This window comes from Somniosus microcephalus, chromosome 2 (genome assembly GCF_052327205.1).
Source record: "Somniosus microcephalus isolate GS21.2 chromosome 2, FLI_Smic_1.0, whole genome shotgun sequence".
Taxonomy (NCBI): Eukaryota; Metazoa; Chordata; class Chondrichthyes; order Squaliformes; family Somniosidae; genus Somniosus; species Somniosus microcephalus.
Genome location: NC_140988.1, coordinates 230382233 through 230401332, shown reverse-complemented (window position 1 = coordinate 230401332; position 19100 = coordinate 230382233). Strand labels below are relative to the sequence as shown.

The 19100-nt window shown below is 49.3% G+C and overlaps 1 protein-coding gene across 7 annotated transcripts in view; it reads right to left on the bottom strand.

Moving 5' to 3' along the window:
- Window positions 1-256: 256 nt before the first annotated feature.
- spata18 (spermatogenesis associated 18) overlaps window positions 257-19100 on the bottom strand; it is a 188800-nt gene continuing 169956 nt past the window's right edge. For 4 of the 7 annotated variants that reach the window (XM_085969940.1, XM_085969938.1, XM_085969943.1 and 1 more), the window contains one exon: window positions 15964-16012. Coding sequence is in view for 3 of the 7 variants with exons in the window: in XM_085969942.1 (XP_085826068.1) it covers window positions 433-471; window positions 15964-16012 (88 nt within the window). In the remaining 4 variants the exon portion in view is untranslated. Of the gene's footprint in view, window positions 472-15963; window positions 16013-19100 lie in introns of those variants that run through there. The other 3 variants (XM_085969939.1, XM_085969942.1, XM_085969944.1) reach the window with 1 other exon arrangement.

Here is a 19100-nt window from a genome sequence, read left to right as displayed (position 1 = left end):
GTACCCCCTCCAAGGCCTTAACATCCTTCCTAAAGTGTGGTGCCCAGAATTGTACACAATACTCCAGCTGAGGCCTAACCAGAGGCTTAAAGGTTTAACATGACTTCCCTGTTTTTCAATGCCCCTATTTACAAAGCCAACTATCCCAAATGCTTTCTTAACTGCCTTATCAACTCCGCCACCTTCCAGGATTTGTGAATATACACTCCCAGGTATTGTCAAATAAATATGACCCATAAGATAAGGCTTAAGATGATACAGTACAAGGGATGTATTTAATAACTCACAACAATTAAGCAACACGCGCTAAAAACAAACAAAAGCGGACTGTATTCCTTTCCCAGAAGATGAAAAAATACGCATTATTCACATTGATTTGGTTCTGTTGATTAAACTGCTCTTGGTGTCACTTGGGATGCTTTCAGAAGTCCATCAATCTGTTATTTTTTGAACTTTGATTCCTTCAGCGTCCTGGGTAAGCAGAAAAAAATCAAGTGTTAATTTATCTGGGTTAGGCTCTCTGTTGCTAGTAAATCTTATAAGTTATTTTATGCGGGTCAGCTTATCTGCCATAAAAGTTTTGTAAATTAAAGTAAAATAGCTGTTGAGAAAAGAGAATTACACAGTACTGGCTGAAACTCATTAAAGCTTGACAGTTTCTAATATGAGTGAGGCATTTTATTATTGATGCAAAATGTATAGCAATTGTAAGGTTCGCAAAATTCTGCAAAACCCCAAAACAGAAGAATAACCTTATTTAAAATGATTTTGGACCATCACAGAAGAAATCTGTAAAAAGAATAAAATGTGTGGTTGGGCCTAACAGAAGAATTCAAAGAGTTAAATTACACATTTTCCCTAAATGTAAGGAAGGAAGAGATTTTGGACTATTTTAAGGAATTATTGGGCCAAAGGGATTTAAAAATAAAAATCCCAAGAAGATTTGGCTGGTTTAAAAGGCATGTTCAGACTTGCAAAAAGGCTGTGACACATGGAAGGTGGGGTGGGCCCCCGAGTTTGGATATTGGACAGTCTGGGAATGTCCTAGGCCACCTCAGCCTTTACATAAAGACAATGAAACCTGTTCCCGCCGAAAAACACAGAGCCCAGGTACATGAATAAAACAGTACCTACCCCCAGCAACACAAAGAAAAGAACATAGCCCAACAGGATACAACAATTCAAGCAGCAGTCCAAAACCAATCAAAGAGATTGACAAACGATTTACATTTTTAAACTAGTTTCAAGGCAATCCCGAAACCAGTCAAAAGTCAATTAAGAGTTAGATGGACCATCCCTGAAACTCGTTAAGTTTAGATGGGCCATCCCCGAAGCTCGTTAAAGTTTTAAAAACCTATTAAAAATAACGAGCCCGCCAAATTTAACAAAGAAACCCGAGATTTGGCGGTCAGATAAGCCAAGCCTCAAATTAGTATAATTGAGGCCTGCCTTTTCAGTTCAACAGTCAGTTCGTCATCAGAAGTCAAGTCAGCCAGCCAGTTCGAGAGAGAGATCATCATCGGAGACTTGAAGGAACAGAAGAAGAAACGGAGATCGCGGCAACCAAAAGCCTACAGAAACCAACAACCACCAATATTACCACCAACCAGGTAATATTGGGCCACAGCGACCAACAAGAAACCAACCACCGAAAAACTCGCAAACCAAAGACTTGTTTCCACTCTACAGGCTAGTCTGACTTACCCCTGGGTAAGTTTTGGACACAAAAGACCCTAAAACTTGCCCTAACCAAAGAAAATTGGGTACTTACCCGATACATCCAACAGCGCGACTAACCGCATCAGTGGACCAACCCAAACTGAAGACCCAACGCAGGTGCAGTCTTCTACCACGTCTGGGGTACAGCAGGCCCCAACCGCCACAACTAAGGAGAACCCCGAAATCGCGAACCTCTACAATCTGTCAAGAAAGTCGTTTTGGTGAGCATTTCCTGGTCCTCTGGATTCCAGCCTAGTTAGTGTAGTGAGGTTGGGAGGGTAAGGGATTTTGTATATTGTAATTCTCCCTCGCTTATTCCGAGTGTTCCCCACCCTTTTAGAGTATAAGTTTTATTGTACTGTATATTTTCCTGTCTCAAAATAAAGATCTGAATTCTTTTGACTAACCCAGGTGTCTGTCGCAAGTTCATTACAACCCCCAAATAAGTCCAAAGTCTAGGACAAAAGGGAGTGGGAGTGATTTGAACCGCTCAAAGGAGTCAGAGGTGAAGCTGACTGAACCCACACACCACCCCTTACACAATGTATGGTAATAATCAATGCAAATTTTGGGGCACATATTTAATAGTCATTACAATAGTTGGCCACTCAACAGTGCATTTTCAAAAACACTTTGAACAGAAATTGTTTTTTATATATCTAATACCTAGCTTTATTCATCTTAAAATTTATAAAATCCTGCTGTAGAATTTGAGAGAAAAAGAAAGTACTCAGTGTAAAGGGTCTGCCAGAGACGTGAGTAAAGCTGGAGTGCTCCTTTCACATGTTTGCAATGTATAGGTTGGAATTAAGGAAGAATCTATTGTGATGTTTATATATTTTCTTTTAAACACAGGACATCAATTTCAGCGCTATGTGGTTTATATACTGGTATTATACACCTTCACCCTTTAGTTCCGCTGAATCATAGGCCCCGATATTTATGGGGAGGCAGGGAGAGTGCTGGGAGGCCGAAAACAGCCGAAGAACCCGGCAAGGCTGGGATGCGGAGGTCCTGCCGAACAGAACGACAGGACCTCTAACATTTTTTTGTTCCGTTTCCCGTCCGATAGTTGGCCAAATTGACAGTCTGGCTGGTGGCCGGGAGGGAAACCCAGTGACAGGAGGCTGCAGCTGGGGACTCTTGGGGACGGTCCTCAGCAATCAGGAGGGAGTAAGGTCAGCGATCGAGGCTGAGGGGGGGGGAGCACGAAAGATTGGCCATTGCGGCGGGGGAGAGATCTGGAGGGAGAGAGAGGCCATCGGGGCCTGGCCACAAGGAGTGTTGAGAAAGTCACTTACCTTCTTGAATCAGCAGCTCCAGCTTCCCTTTCACTGCCAAATTTCCTGACCCCTGGGAAACCAGTGCAGCAGCAGTGAATGTAAATCGTGCTGCCTTGCACCATGGAGCAAGCTTATCCAGATGTACCTGGATTGGAGCAGAAGGCAATCTTGCCAGCACACAACAATTGGAAGTCCTTCCCTGCATCTCTTAAAGCTGTATCACCCTCAAATTAGGTATAATTATTTTTCTTCTGTTCGATTGATTTTGAAGCATTTCTTTGGTCTTTTTCAGTTCCAGTTAGTGTCTTATTTCTATTTGCCCCATTACCACTCACGGTTGTCCTTGCTGGGCATTCCTTTGGAATTAATTTTGCCCTTTGGGAGCTGGAGGAAAAACAGAATTTCCAAAGGTATCATCGGGGGTGTCTGCCTGTACCTGAGGTGGGCAACACAGCCCAGCATTACCAGATAGGGTGGTCCACAGATCGTACCTTCTTGGGCATGAGACTTGACAACGGAGACACACTCCAGGTTGGGATTGAGCCCTCAAGCTATTATCTGGCTGTCTGAGCAGAAAAGTCATCTCAAGATGCTGGAAGTTTAAGAAGCGGCCATTGGACCATCGGTGGCTCCGCCTCCAACTCCACAGACTGCCTCTCTGAAGGCAATAGGGGACAGAATGGTGCACAACGTGAATCGTGGCTTCCATACTGTAGCGGCCGCTGCACCTCAAGGTTTTCAGCATCTGATAGCTGCCATTAGACCAGCCCTCCTACTGGTCAGTAGGGCCACAGATAAATGGCGCATTGGAATGTTGACAGCTGGAGTCCACCTGCTTGATACTGCGGTCTCTCAGGCCTCTGGACTTCCCCTTCAGATCACCATGCCAGTGGGAAAAGGGAGCAGAGACCAGGCTGCCCAGGAGCAAGCTCCAGAGATGAAGCCAGCAGCGTTTCCCTGCCATGAGACAAGGGCAGCCTCAGTTCCATAAGCCTTTTACAGAAAATGAGCAGCCAACCACCTGCCATGATCCTGGCCCTAAGGTGGCAAAAAGAAGATAAGAGGTTTAAAAAAGGCACATGTAGGCACCCGGGGCAGTATGATGTTAAGAAAGAGTAGGCTGACTGTGTGCACTTTGGAATTCACTGTAATAAACTAGAATGTGCACTGACATGGTATTTTGTTACTGATGGAGGTCAGACAGGAAAGGGGGCACTTACGTGGTGCTGACATCTTCACTCAGGCAGTGATGATTGGCATGGTCATGTAGGGGCAAAATGGGCTGATGTAGGATGGGTAGTGGCTTGAGGGAAAGTGGGGGAGAAGGAGGTGAGGCTGTGGTGTCAAAGGTAGACTGAGGAACACAGAAGAGAAGACTTCAGTGATGACATGTGCTGTGATGCTGCTTGCAGTAAATTCTGCCCGAGTCTTATTTGCTCCATTGCTCCATCCTGTGGTGCTCCTCCCCCTCCTCCATGAGAATGACATACAAGGGTACGCCCATTGGGAATCCCATACCTCCTGCTGACTGTGGGTAGGGGGTGGTGGGGGGGGTCTGAAAGTCTGCTGGTGGTCTCAACCCGTGAGGAGAAAGTCCAGGTGTCTGGAGGCAGAATGGCAAAACAAATGCTTTAGAAAGCATTTCCCAGCTGCAGAAATATCTATTCAAAATCCCCACTCTTCTGTATCAGAAACTCCTCACTTCAGCCTGCATCAGGTTTTGGCAGCTGCTTCACCATATAAATCCCAGAATACATTAGCAGTGTAAACCCAGGAAACCTACAGCTGCACCACTGTTCTCACGCTAACATATGTAAACATATTTTTGTTAGGTGAGGGTATTAAGGGATATGGAGCAAAGGCGGTTAAATGGAGCTCAGATACAGAGCAGCCATAATCTAATTGAATGGTGGAGCAGACGAGGGGTGAATGGCCTACTCCTGTTCCTATGTACCAGTATTCCTCTCAGGTGGACGTAAAAGAGTTAAAGCTGAGCTCTGGGTTACATAGGGCGCCAAAGTTGTGCACCTGTGGGTTCAATCATAGCAAGCAAGCAGGGAGAAGGCTTAAGATGCAAAGTTTCTACCAGGAGCTAAACAGGATGGTTCTGGTCATACAGATGGTCTATACACTGTATGTCTAGATCTGCGTTTACATGTTCAATCATACATGTTTTTCTGTGCTTTGGCAACATAAGATGTATCTTGTCATGCCAATAAAGCAATTTGAATTGAATTGAATTGGTGAGCTGGAGAAAATTCTAGCTCATGCACTAGGCAACTGAACAGCATGACAAACGTTTTGGAGGTGCAGAGCTAATACTGTGGGTCATTGTTATGTATGTGGAGAGCTAATACTGTAGGTCATTGTTATGTATGTGGAGAGCTAATACTGTGGGTCATTGTTATGTATGTGGAGAGCTAATACTGTGGGTCATTGTTATGTATGTGGAGAGCTAATACTGTAGGTCATTGTTATGTATGTGGAGAGCTAATACTGTGGGTCATTGTTATGTATGTGGAGAGCTAATACTGTGGGTCATTGTTATGTATGTGGAGAGCTAATACTGTGGGTCATTGTTATGTATGTGGAGAGCTAATACTGTGGGTCATTGTTATGTATGTGGAGAGCTAATACTGTGGGTCATTGTTATGTATGTGGAGAGCTAATACTGTAGGTCATTGTTATGTATGTGGAGAGCTAATACTGTGGGTCATTGTTATGTATGTGGAGAGCTAATACTGTGGGTCATTGTTATGTATGTGGAGAGCTAATACTGTGGGTCATTGTTATGTATGTGGAGAGCTAATACTGTGGGTCATTGTTATGTATGTGGAGAGCTAATACTGTGGGTCATTGTTATGGAGGTGGAGAGCTAATACTGTAGGTCATTGTTATGTATGTGGAAGCTGGGCCCTTGTTCGTGAATGATGTCGTGGAGAGGCGGCATATAAATTAAGAATAGGAGGTAGCAGATGAACCACTAGAGGAGATATAATGACTGCATTAGGACAGTTAAGAATGAAACCAGAAAAGATTGATGGCCACAGAGGAGAAGGATGGAGAACTTAACTGTGTAAAAATCTATGGAGAGGTTGAGAAGTTTGAGAAAGGAAAGTGTGCTGTGGTCGCAGTCATGCAGGATGCCATTCAGAGATTGAGGAATATCGCAGGTTCGATCTGTGTGCTGAATTAGCTGGGACTAGGGAGAAGAAACAAAACAGCCAGGGTTCTAGTTCCTGATCATTATTCAGCAACACTGCTAGAATGTCCACACTAACTATTAAGGCTCAAACATGAAGGACAGCCAATTAGATGAGGTGCCAGGGGGCTGACTGCACCTGTAGAATCATAGCCCAGTGTATTTCGCTAACCTTGACAGAAAGAGAAGGTAGAAAATGACGTGCAAGGTATAGAACTGTCTGTCAACCATTGGACTTGGGGGTTCTTCTCCAGATGGGGCTGATTTGTATTGCAATATGACCGAAGGTTTCTCACTATGAACCTATTATGCTTGCTCTGGGAGTACTGGATGCCGTCAGTGAGTGCTGTCACTGGAAGTACTGTTCTAGTGTCTACCTCTGATATGTCCACCTTAACAAACACTCCCACATAAAGGGGCAGTTCATCTGTATCTGACTAACACAATAACGTGACAAAACAACTAACCAATAAATAATCTGCAAAACCACTGCCATGTTGCCTTTGATGTTCTAGTTAGAAAGCATTGCATTCTGCCTAAAACTATGAGAAACTGGCAATTATCTCAGTCAAGATGTTTCCTTAGAACTCTGGTACTGTACCACACAAAAGGCAGTTTCAAATGCTTTGGTCTCCAGTCCCACTGTGTGGGTTTTGTGTCTGCCCACATGATGTCTTAAAGCTGCACCATCTTATAGTGAAATCCTGTCTGAAATTACACTTAGTGTAACAGTAAGAAAAGTACATGGAAAGTGCTGAAAGAAACTGGAGTATTTCAGGAAAAATGGACAGTTATTTTGGTTGCACTGAGCTTACTTAAAATGCACTTTTCACCATCTACATCCTCCTTTCAAAAAACATTTTACAAAGAACCATTAGACCAAAATTCCTTGACCTGAGAGGCCAAGCGGATGATGTATACCAGGTGTGTGTGGGGGGGGGGGGGGGTGGTGATGTATACCAGGTGTGGGGGGGGGGAGATGATGTATACCAGGTGTGGGGGGGATGATGTATACCAGGTGTGGGGGGGATGATGTATACCAGGTGTGTGGGGGGGGATGATGTATACCAGGTGTGGGGGGGGGGGATGATGTATACCAGGTGTGTGGGGGGGGATGATGTATACCAGGTGTTGGGGGGGAATGATGTATACCAGGTGTGGGGGGGGGGGGATGATGTATACCAGGTGTGGGGGGGGGGATGATGTATACCAGGTATGGGGGGGGGATGATGTATACCAGGTGTGGAGGGGGGGTTGTATACCAGGTGTGGGGGGGGATGTATACCAGGTATGGGGGGGGGGGGGGTGATGTATACCAGGTGTGGAGGGGGGGATGTATACCAGGTGTGGGGGGGGATGCATACCAGGTGTGGGGGGGATGATGTATACCAGGTGTGGGGGGGGGGATGTATACCAGGTGTGGGGGGGGATGATGTATACCAGGTATGGGGGGGGGGGGATTATGTATACCAGGTGTGGGGGGGATGATGTATACCAGGTATGGGGGAGGGGATGATGTATACCAGGTGTCGGGGGGATGATGTATACCAGGTGGGGGGGGGGGGATGATGTATACCAGGTGGGGGGGGAATGATGTATGCCAGGTGTAGGGGGAGGATGATGTATACCAGGTGGGGGGGAGATGATGTATACCAGGTAGGGGGGGGGATGATGTATACCAGGTGTGGAGGGGATGATGTATACCAGGTGTGGGGGGGATGATGTATACCAGGTGTGGGGGGGGGATGATGTATACCAGGTGTGGGGGGGGGATGATGTATACCAGGTGTGGGGGGGGGGGGATGATGTATACCAGGTGTGTGGGGGGGTGACGTATACCAGGTGTGGGGGGGGATGATGTATACCAGGTGTGGGGGGGATAATGTATACCAGGTGGGGGGGGGATGATGTATACCAGGTGTGTGGGGGGGGTGACGTATACCAGGTGTGGGGGGGGATGATGTATACCAGGTGTGGGGGGGATAATGTATACCAGGGGGGGGGGGAATGATGTATACCAGGTGTGGGGGGGATAATGTATACCAGGTGTGGGTGGGGGGGATGATGTATACCAGGTGTGTGGGGGGGGGGATGATGTATACCAGGTGTGGGGGGGGGATGATGTATACCAGGTGTGGGGGGATGATGTATACCAGGTGTGGGGGGGGGGGATGTATACCAGGTGTGGGGGGGGGGGGGGATGATGTATACCAGGTGTGGGGGGGATGTATACCAGGTGTGGGGGGGATGATGTATACCAGGTGTGGGGGGGGATGATGTATACCAGGTGTGGGGAGGGGATGTATACTAGGTGTGGGGGGGGGATGATGTATACCAGGTGTGGGGGGGGGATGTATACCAGGTGCTGGGGGGATGATGTATACCAGGTGTGGGGGGGGGAGATGATGTATACCAGGCGTGGGGGGGATGATGTATACCAGGTGTGGGGGGGGGGATGATGTATACCAGGTGCGGGGGGGGTGATGTATACCAGGTTTGGGGGGGGGGTGATGTATACCAGGTGGGGGGGTATGATGTATACCAGGTGTGGGGGGGATGATATATACCAGGTGTGGGGGGGGGGATGATGTATACCAGGTGTGGGGGGGATGATGTATACCAGGTGTAGGGGGGGGATGATGTATACCAGGTGTAGGGGGGGGATGATGTATACCAGGTGGGGGGGGGGATGATGTATACCAGGTGTAGGGGGGATGATGTGTACCAGGTGTGGGGGGGGATGATGTGTACCAGGTGTGGGGGGGGGTGATGTATACCAGGTGGGGGGGGATGATGTATACCAGGTGTGGGGGGGATGATGCATACCAGGTGTGGGGGGGGGGTGATGTATACCAGGTGTGGGGGGGGATGATGTATACTAGGTGGGGGGGGGGATGATGTATACCAGGTGTGGGGGGATGATGTATACCAGGTCTGGGGGGGGGGAATGATGTATACCAGGAGTGGGGGGGATGATGTACACCTGGTGTGGGGGGGGGGGATGATGTATACCAGGTGTGGGGGGGATGATGTATAACAGGTGTGGGGGGGATGATGTATACCAGGTGTGGGTGGGGATGATGTATACTAGGTGGGGGGGGGGGTGATGTATACCAGGTGTGGGGGGATGATGTATACCAGGTGTGGGGGAGGGGGATGATGTATACCAGGTGTGGGGAGGGGATGATGTATACCAGGTGTGGGGGGGATAATGTATACCAGGTGTGGGTGGGGGGGATGATGTATACCAGGTGTGTGCGGGGGGTGACGTATACCAGGTGTGGGGGGGGGATGATGTATACCAGGTGTGGGGGAATGATGTATACCAGGTGTGGGGGGGGGATGTATACCAGGTGTGGGGGGGGATGATGTATACCAGGTGTGGGGGGGGGATGATGTATACCAGGTGTGGGGGGGGGGGATGATGTCTACCAGGTGTGGGGAGGGGATGTATACTAGGTGTGGGGGGGATGATGTATACCAGGTGTGGGGGGGGGATGTATACCAGGTGTGGGGGGGATGATGTATACCAGGTGTGGGGGGGGGGAGATGATGTATACCAGGTGTGGGGGGGGATGATGTATACCAGGTGTGGGGGGGGGGATGATGTATACCAGGTGTGGGGGGGGGTGATGTATACCAGGTGGGGGGGTATGATGTATACCAGGTGTGGGGGGGATGATGTCTACCAGGTGTGGGGGGGGGGGATGATGTATACCAGGTGTGGGGGGGGATGATGTATACCAGGTATGGGGGGGGATGATGTATACCAGGTGTGGAGGGGGGGTTGTATACCAGGTGTGGGGGGGGATGTATACCAGGTATGGGGGGGGGTGATGTATACCAGGTGTGGAGGGGGGGGATGTATACCAGGTGTGGGGGGGGATGTATACCAGGTGTGGGGGGGATGATGTATACCAGGTGTGGGGGGGGGGATGTATACCAGGTGTGGGGGGGGGGATGATGTATACCAGGTATGGGGGGGGGATTATGTATACCAGGTGTGGGGGGGATGATGTATACCAGGTATGGGGGAGGGGATGATGTATACCAGGTGTCGGGGGTGATGATGTATACCAGGTGGTGGGGGGGGATGATGTATACCAGGTGGGGGGGGGGATGATGTATACCAGGTGTAGGGGGAGGATGATGTATACCAGGTGGGGGGGGGATGATGTATACCAGGTGGGGGGGGATGATGTATACCAGGTGTGGGGGGGGGATGATGTATACCAGGTGTGGGGAGGGGATGATGTATACCAGGTGTGGGGGGATGATGTATACCAGGTGTGTGGGGGGGGGGGTGATGTATACCAGGTGTGGGGGGGGGATGATGTATACCAGGTGTGGGGGGATGATGTATACCAGGTGTGGGGGGGGGGATGTATACCAGGTGTGGGGGGGGATGATGTATACCAGGTGTGGGGGGGGGGATGTATACCAGGTGTGGGGGGGATGATGTATACCAGGTGTGGGGGGGGATGATATATACCAGGTGTGGGGAGGGGATGTATACTAGGTGTGGGGGGGGATGATGTATACCAGGTGTGGGGGGGGGGTGTATACCAGGTGTGGGGGGGATGATGTATACCAGGTGTGGGGGGGGAGATGATGTATACCAGGTGTGGGGGGGGATGATGTATACCAGGTGTGGGGGGGGGATGATGTATACCAGGTGTGGGGGGGATGATGTATACCAGGTTTGGGGGGGGGTGATGTATACCAGGTGGGGGGGGATGATGTATACCAGGTGTGGGGGGGATGATGTATACCAGGTGTGGGGGGGGGGTGATGTATACCAGGTGTGGGGGGGATGATGTATACCAGGTGTAGGGGGGGATGATGTATACCAGGTGGGGGGGGATGATGTATACCAGGTGTGGGGGGGATGATGTGTACCAGGTGTGGGGGGGGATGATGTATACCAGGTGTGTGGGGGAGTTGATGTATACCAGGTGGGGGGGGGATGATGTATACCAGGTGTGGGGCGGATGATGTATACCAGGTGTGTGGGGGGGGGTGATGTATACCAGGTGTGGGGGGGGGGGATGATGTATACCAGGTGTGGGGGGGATGATGTATACCAGGTGTGGGGGGGGAATGATGTATACCAGGAGTGGGGGGGATGATGTATACTAGGTGGGGGGGGGTGATGTATACCAGGTGTGGGGGGGATGATGTATACCAGGTGTGGGGGGGGGGGATGATGTATACCAGGTGTGGGGAGGGGATGATGTATACCAGGTGTGGGGGGGATGATGTATACTAGGTGGGGGGGGGTGATGTATACCAGGTGTGGGGGGGATGATGTATACCAGGTGTGGGGGGGGGGGATGATGTATACCAGGTGTGGGGAGGGGATGATGTATACCAGGTGTGGGGGGGATAATGTATACCAGGCGTGGGTGGGGGGGATGATGTATACCAGGTGTGTGGGGGGGGGTGACGTATACCAGGTGTGGGGGGGGATGATGTATACCAGGTGTGGGGGAATGATGTATACCAGGTGTGGGGGGGGGGATGTATACCAGGTGTGGGGGGGGGATGATGTATACCAGGTGTGGGGGGGGATGTATACCAGATGTGGGGGGATGATGTATACCAGGTGTGGGGGGGGGATGTATACCAGGTGTGGGGGGGGGATGATGTATACCAGGTGTGGGGGGGGATGTATACCAGATGTGGGGGGATGATGTATACCAGGTGTGGGGGGGATGATGTATACCAGGTGTGGGGGGGGATGTATACCAGATGTGGGGGGATGATGTATACCAGGTGTGGGTGGGGGGGGTGATGTATACCAGGTGTGGGGGGGGGGATGATGTATACCAGGTGTGGGGGGGGGGATGATGTATACCAGGTGTGGGGAGGGGATGTATACTAGGTGTGGGGGGGATGATGTATACCAGGTGTGGGGGGGGGGGATGTATACCAGGTGTGGGGGGGGGAGATGATGCATACCAGGTGTGGGGGGTGATGATGTATACCAGGTGTGGGGGGGGGTGACGTATACCAGGTGTGGGGGGTAGTGATGATGTACACCTGGTGTGGGGGGCGATGATGTATACCAGGTGTGGGGGGTAGTGATGATGTATACCAGGTGTGCGGGGGGGGATGATGTATACCAGGTGTGGGGGGATGATGTACACCTGGTGTGGGGGGGGGTGACGTATACCAGGTGTGGGGGGTAGTGATGATGTATACCAGGTGTGCGGGGGGGGGGTGACGTATACCAGGTGTGGGGGGATGATGTACACCTGGTGTGGGGGGGGGTGACGTATACCAGGTGTGGGGGGTAGTGATGATGTATACCAGGTGTGGGGGGGTGGTGACGTATACTAGGTGTGGGGGGGATGATGTATACCAGGTGTGGGGGGATGATGTACACCTGGTGTGGGGGGGGGGGTGACGTATACCAGGTGTGGGGGGTAGTGATGATGTATACCAGGTGTGGGGGGGGATGACGTATACCAGGTGTGGGGGGTAGTGATGATGTATACCAGGTGTGGGGGGGGATGACGTATACCAGGTGTGGGGGGTAGTGATGATGTATACCAGGTGTGGGGGGGGGGTGACGTATACCAGGTGTGGGGGGTAGTGATGATGTATACCAGGTGTGGGGGGGGGGTGACGTATACCAGGTGTGGGGGGTAGTGATGACGTATACCAGGTGTGGGGGGTAGTGATGACGTATACCAGGTGTGGGGGGTAGTGATGACGTATACCAGGTGTGGGGGGTAGTGATGATGTATACCAGGTGTGGGGGGGATGATGTATACCAGGTGTGGGGGGGGGGTGACGTATACCAGGTGTGGGGGGTAGTGATGATGTATACTAGGTGTGGGGGGGATGATGTATACCAGGTGTGGGGGGATGATGTATACCAGGTGTGGGGGGATGATGTATACCAGGTGTGGGGGGGGGTGACGTATACCAGGTGTGGGGGGTAGTGATGATGTATACCAGGTGTTGGGGGGAGGGATGATGTATACCAGGTGTGGGGGGTAGTGATGATGTATACCAGGTGTGGGGGGGGGGGTGACGTATACCAGGTGTGGGGGGTAGTGATGATGTATACCAGGTGTTGGGGGGAGGGATGATGTATACCAGGTGTGGGGGGTAGTGATGATGTATACCAGGTGTGGGGGGGGGGTGACGTATACCAGGTGTTGGGGGGAGGGATGACGTATACCAGGTGTGGGGGGGGTTGCCGAATTTGGGGTTGTATCCAGTTCCGCCAGGGCTCCACCCCTTTTGCTTTACCACTATGCAAAAATTTGAAAGAGGGAGTTGGCATTTCTTGCACCCACCTCTTTGCCCCTGACATCACAGAAAGAGGCAGGACTGATGGGATAACATTCCCTGCAGGAAATCCTGCTAGTCCACCTTTCTGATGGTCAGTTGAAAGTATGCCTCCTTGATGTAGGCACAATCATGAGACCAATAGGGAAGTGGGGTCCTAATGCTGGTTTCCTGATGGTAATCAATTGCAGCATGGAGAAATGGCAGCATTTTTCTTTTTAAAAATCCACTCTACGACCAGAATGCCCCCTACCCCGACTCCAATATTCCTGGTCTCCCACAGGAAGGGGAGCACCATAAGTGGTGTGGATGTCCGTTCCCTTTAAGTTAATGACCCCGTCTCTGGGATTTGGGACGGAATCAATGCCGAGTCAAAGTGGGATCCAGAAATCCTGCAATTCTGGCAGCAATGTGCTGCTTGATGAATTTTGGCACCATTATCATCACCATGATAAGTGTGTCAGCTGTGGCTCAGTGGGTAGCACTCTCGCCTCTGAGTCAGAAGGTTGTGGGTTCAAGTTCCACTCCAGAGACTTGAGCACATAAATCGGAGCTGACACTCCAGTGCAATGCTGAGGGAGTGCTGCACTGTCGGAGGTGTTGTCTTTTGGATGAGACGTTAAACCGAGGCCCCGTCTGTTCTCTCAGGTGGACGTAAAAGATCCCATGGCACTATTTCGAAGAAGAGCAGGGGCATTATCCCTTGTGTCCTGGCCAATATTTATCCCTCAATCAACATAACAAAAACAGATGATCTGGTCATTAGCACATTGCTGTTTGTGGGAGCTTGCTGTGCGCAAATTGGCTGCCGCGTTTCCCACATTACAACAGTGACTCCACTTCAAAAGTACTTCATTGACTGTAAAGCGCTTTGAGATGTCCGGTTGTCATGAAAGACGCTATATAAATGTAAGTCTTTCCTTCTTTCTATCCTTTTTCCCTCTTTTTAACCTAATGGTCTTACAAATACATTGCCAATAATAGTGTATGAATTCGTTGGGGATGATTCGCTATAAGGTTTGGCGTTTGCAGGGAGCACTGGACACGAAATGGCAAGCACATATTCCATCCCTTTATATTAAATCTATAATTTCCTAGCTATTGTTCCCTGCGGGCACCTCGGACATATTCATATGAAATTGCTTTGTTCGCTGTTTTAATGGGTGTTAACCTGTTGAATTTAAGTGTTCATTTGTCAAAAATGTGCAATTTCAAGGCCAATCGATATCATTCAAAAAAGTTTAGCATCTTGCATGTGTCAGAACACATATAATAAACTTCAGCCTCTTAAAAAAGATTCAATTCACAAAATAGGAACTAATCACAACACTCAAAAAACAAATGTGAGAAAGCCTTTGAATATTATGACAAGTTTTCATTTTGTTCATTTAATTCTCCACCTCCAGCCGCCACCCACCCATCCCACCCCACCCCACCCCCACCACCCCAAATCATTTTAGGGACTCCTGCCATGGAGACATTGATTCCTTGACCTTAAGAACATAAGAAATAAGAGCAGGAATAGGCCATACGGCCCCTTGAGCCTGCTCTGCCATTCAATAAGGTCATGGCTGATCATCGACCTCAACTCCACTTTCCTGCCCGATCTCCATATCCCTTGATTCCCCTAGAGTCCAAAAATCTATCGATCTCAGCCTTGAATAATCTCAACGACTCAGCATCCACAGTCCTCTGGGGCAGAGAATTCCAAAGATTCACAACCCTCTGAGTAAAGAAATTCCTCCTCATCTCAGTCTTAAATGGCCTACCCCTTATCCTGAGACTATGCCCCCTAGTTCTAGACACACCAGCCAGGGAAAACAACCTCTCAGCATCTACCCTGTCAATCCCCTTCAGAATCTTGTATGTTTCAATGAGATCACCTCTCATTCTTCTAAACTCCAGAGAGTATAGGCCCATTCTACACAATCTCTCATCATAGGACAGCCCTTTCATCCCAGGAATCAATCTAGTGAACCTTTGTTACACCACCTCCAAGGCAAGTATATCCTTCCTCAGATAAGGAGACCAAAACTGTGCACAGTACTCCAGGTGTGGTCTCACCAAGGCCCTGTACAATTGTAGCAAGACTTCCTTACTCTTATACTCCAACCCCCATGCAATAAAGACCAACATGCCATTTGCCTTCCTTATTTCTTGCTGTACCTGTATGCTAGCTTTCTGTGTTTCTTCCCGTCATATTTCTTCAGGGGGCCATCACTGGTCCGCCCGGCCTTAGACCAGCCTCGAGCATTTTGCTCCCTTCCCTAAACACAGATTGGTGCGGTGACTGTACATCTTGCTTAGCACCTGCGTTAAGGTAGTACGCAAAGAAATTTTGCGCAAACACATTAACCAGCCAACTGCCAGAGGAAGTTAAACCGCTTTGACGGTTACATCATACACTCAAGAATCAACCTCTAAACCAGTCCAGATTTTAAAATGTTTCACACTTACTGGGACTAATGCTTCGTCTGATGGGGGAAGGGCTGCGGCTTCGGGAAGACTGCAGAACAAATGACATAAAATGTTAGTTCTCAATCTTGCAGTTGCAAAAAAAATATGCACTCATATTGCATGAAACAAGAAATGATTAAAAAAATACAAGGAGCACAATCGTCAATGGTCACAATCATCAAACCCACTCAAGCAGCTTGAAACCGAGCCAAGTGGGTGGTCGACTTATTAGAGTTTTCAGCAACACTCGATGGAGCTGCCTTACAGATGTTAGGTGGACAACAATATCAGTTTAATACAATGCTAATTAATTCTATTATTTATTTTAGCCGCTATGGATGGACCTGATGGCTGAAACAAGTCTCCATACTGTTGAAAACCTGCATTACAGATTACTAAACTCCCAGCAGAGTGATACAGGTAAGAGTGTTCTCTGGATGCATCATTAACCTGAAGTGATTATCTCAAGGATTATATCAACAGTACCAATTATTGTCAGATAAATTGCTGAATTGGCCACGGTACAGGTAATCTGCATTAATGCTTATCCCCTGTTGCTATTCCACTCCCAAAATGGAGTGCTCCGTCTCTTCAGCAACTATGGTCCTGATTTTGCAAGGCTCTGCTGTGGGCACAGAGCCAGCAAGTGCAGGTCACAAAATCAGACAACACAGCATTTTGCAGCTGACAAGAATACCAGCATTTTTGAAAGCTGTGCTGGTGGCCCGCACAAACATCAGTAAGGTCCCATATTATATTAAATGGGTCCCTTGTTGGATCTTGTGGCTTTCTCGCTGCCTCCTCAATAGCAGTGCTGCTTAGTCAGTTGAAAAGTGGTCAGCAGTGTGTGCATGGCCTGGTTCTGTGCTTCTAAAGGTGAATTGCATTTTTTAAAGTTTTGATTGACAAGTTAGTTTATTTCCCCATTAGTATATTGCTTAGTCTTCATTTTTATTGCTGCAATAAAATTTAGGAAGATAGGAACAGGATTAGGCTATTCAGCCCCTCAAGCCGGTTCCTCCATTCAATTTGATCATGGCTGATATCTACTTCAACTCCATTTACCTGCCTTTGCTCCATATCCTTTGATACCCTTACTTAACAAAAATCTGTTGAGCTCAGCATTGAAAATTTCACTTGTTCCAGTATTCACATCCATCGTGTGAAAAAGTGTGTCCTGATTTCATTTCTGAATGGCCTAGCTCTAATTTTAATATTGTACCCCCTTGTTCTGGATTCCCCACCAGAGGAAAGTCTCTCTGCATCTACCTGATCGAATCCCTTAATCCTTTTAAACATCTTGATTAAATCACCCCTCAACTTTCTAAACTCAAGGGAACATAAACCAAGTTTATGCACCCTGTCCTCATAATTTAACCCTTTAAGCCCTGGTATAATTAAGAACATAAGAAGTAGGAGCAGGAGTAGGCCATACGGCCCCTCGGGCCTGCTCCGCCATTCAATAGGATCATGGCTGATCCGAACCTAGACTCACGTCCACTTCTCTGCCCGCTCCCCATAACCCTTAATTCCCTTATCAGCTAGGAAACTGTCTATTTCCTTCTTAAATTTATTTAATGTCGCAGCTTCCACAGCTCTCTGAGGTAGCAAATTCCATAGATTTACTACCCTCTGAGTGAAGAAGTTTCTCCTCATCTCAGTTTTGAAATGGCAGCCCCTTATTCTAAGATTATGCCCCCTAGTTCTAGTCTCACCTGTAGTGTATGTACCTTTAAGGGGGAGAACTACTTTTTACAGCTCCTGTATCCTGTAGTACCGGCAGTGACCACACCTGTATATAAGCCCTGAGTGGTGCTCTGTACAGTCAGTTGCAGTTTGAACCCTCATTCAGTAAACACCTGTTGATCGTTCCCTGCAGTCTTTGTCTGATTATCGAAGGACACCACATTAAGATACCCGGATCCAACATTGGCGACGAGAAAGATTTGAACCTACCTAACCTCCCAGGGATTCGCTCCTGGAGAACAGTGGAAGGAGGTCGAGTCCAGAAGCACGGGCATCGCAGGGGAGGCTGTCGAGAGCCAGGCTTGGCTTTCCAGCCACGGTGGTCCAGCGAAACGGACAGGGGCGGCTAGAGCCGACCGAGCGGCACAGAAAGGGCCGAGCAGCGTCGACGGGGGAGTGAGAGAGAGGGTAGAGCGCATGGGGTGCAGCCGGTGTTCAAGGGCCGAGCAGCGTCAACGAGAGAGAGCAGAGCGCAGCCGGTGTTCGGGACTGAGCGGCATCAACGGGGGAGAGAGGCAAGAGAGAGCAGAGCGCAGCCGGTGTTCAGGGGCCGAGCAGCGTCAACGGGGGAGAGAGGCGCGCAGGAAAACACGAGACGCTGCCATTGCCACGAGGACCGCAGAGAATGGCATTGGCAGCAGCGCAGGAGCAGCGCGCGAGGCCCACAGGGCGTCGCCATTTGCCAGGAGGACCGCCGAGAGCGGCGTTGGCAGCAGCACGGGAGACGCCATTTTAAGCCGCTGCGGGGAAGAAAGGAAAGCGCGGGATACGCCATTTTAAGCCGCAGCGGGGAAGAAAGGAAAGCGCGGGATATGCCATTTTAAGCCGCAGCGGGGAAGAAAGGAAAGCGCGGGAGATGCCATTTTAAGCCAGTCTAACCACACCCAAAAATGCTGAAGAGTGGCAGTATCACAGCGTTCGACAATGAAGTCGAAGATTGGACGACATATGTCGAACCCACAGAGGTATACTGCAAGGCGAATGAAGTGCCAGATGACAAGAAAGCGCTGGTATTGTTGAATTCAATGGGTGCAAAAACGTATGGCTTACTACGAAACCTAGTAACCCCAGACAAGCCAGTAGAAAAGGATTTTGAAAACATAGTGTCAATCCTACAGGACCACTTAAACCCCACACCGCTGCTGATAGCAGAAAGATTTAAGTTTCACAAAAGGAACCAGCATAAAGATGAAAGTAATGCTGAGTATTTAACGGAACTGCGCAAGCTATCGAAACACTGCCAGTTTGGAACGGGACTAGCAGATACTTTAAGGGACAAGTTTGTGTGTGGGCTTCAAAGTGAAGGAACCCAGAAACGGCTTCTATCAGAAAAGGATCTTACGCTGGACAAGGCTTTCAGCATTGCAGTATCACACGAAGCAGCCGCACGG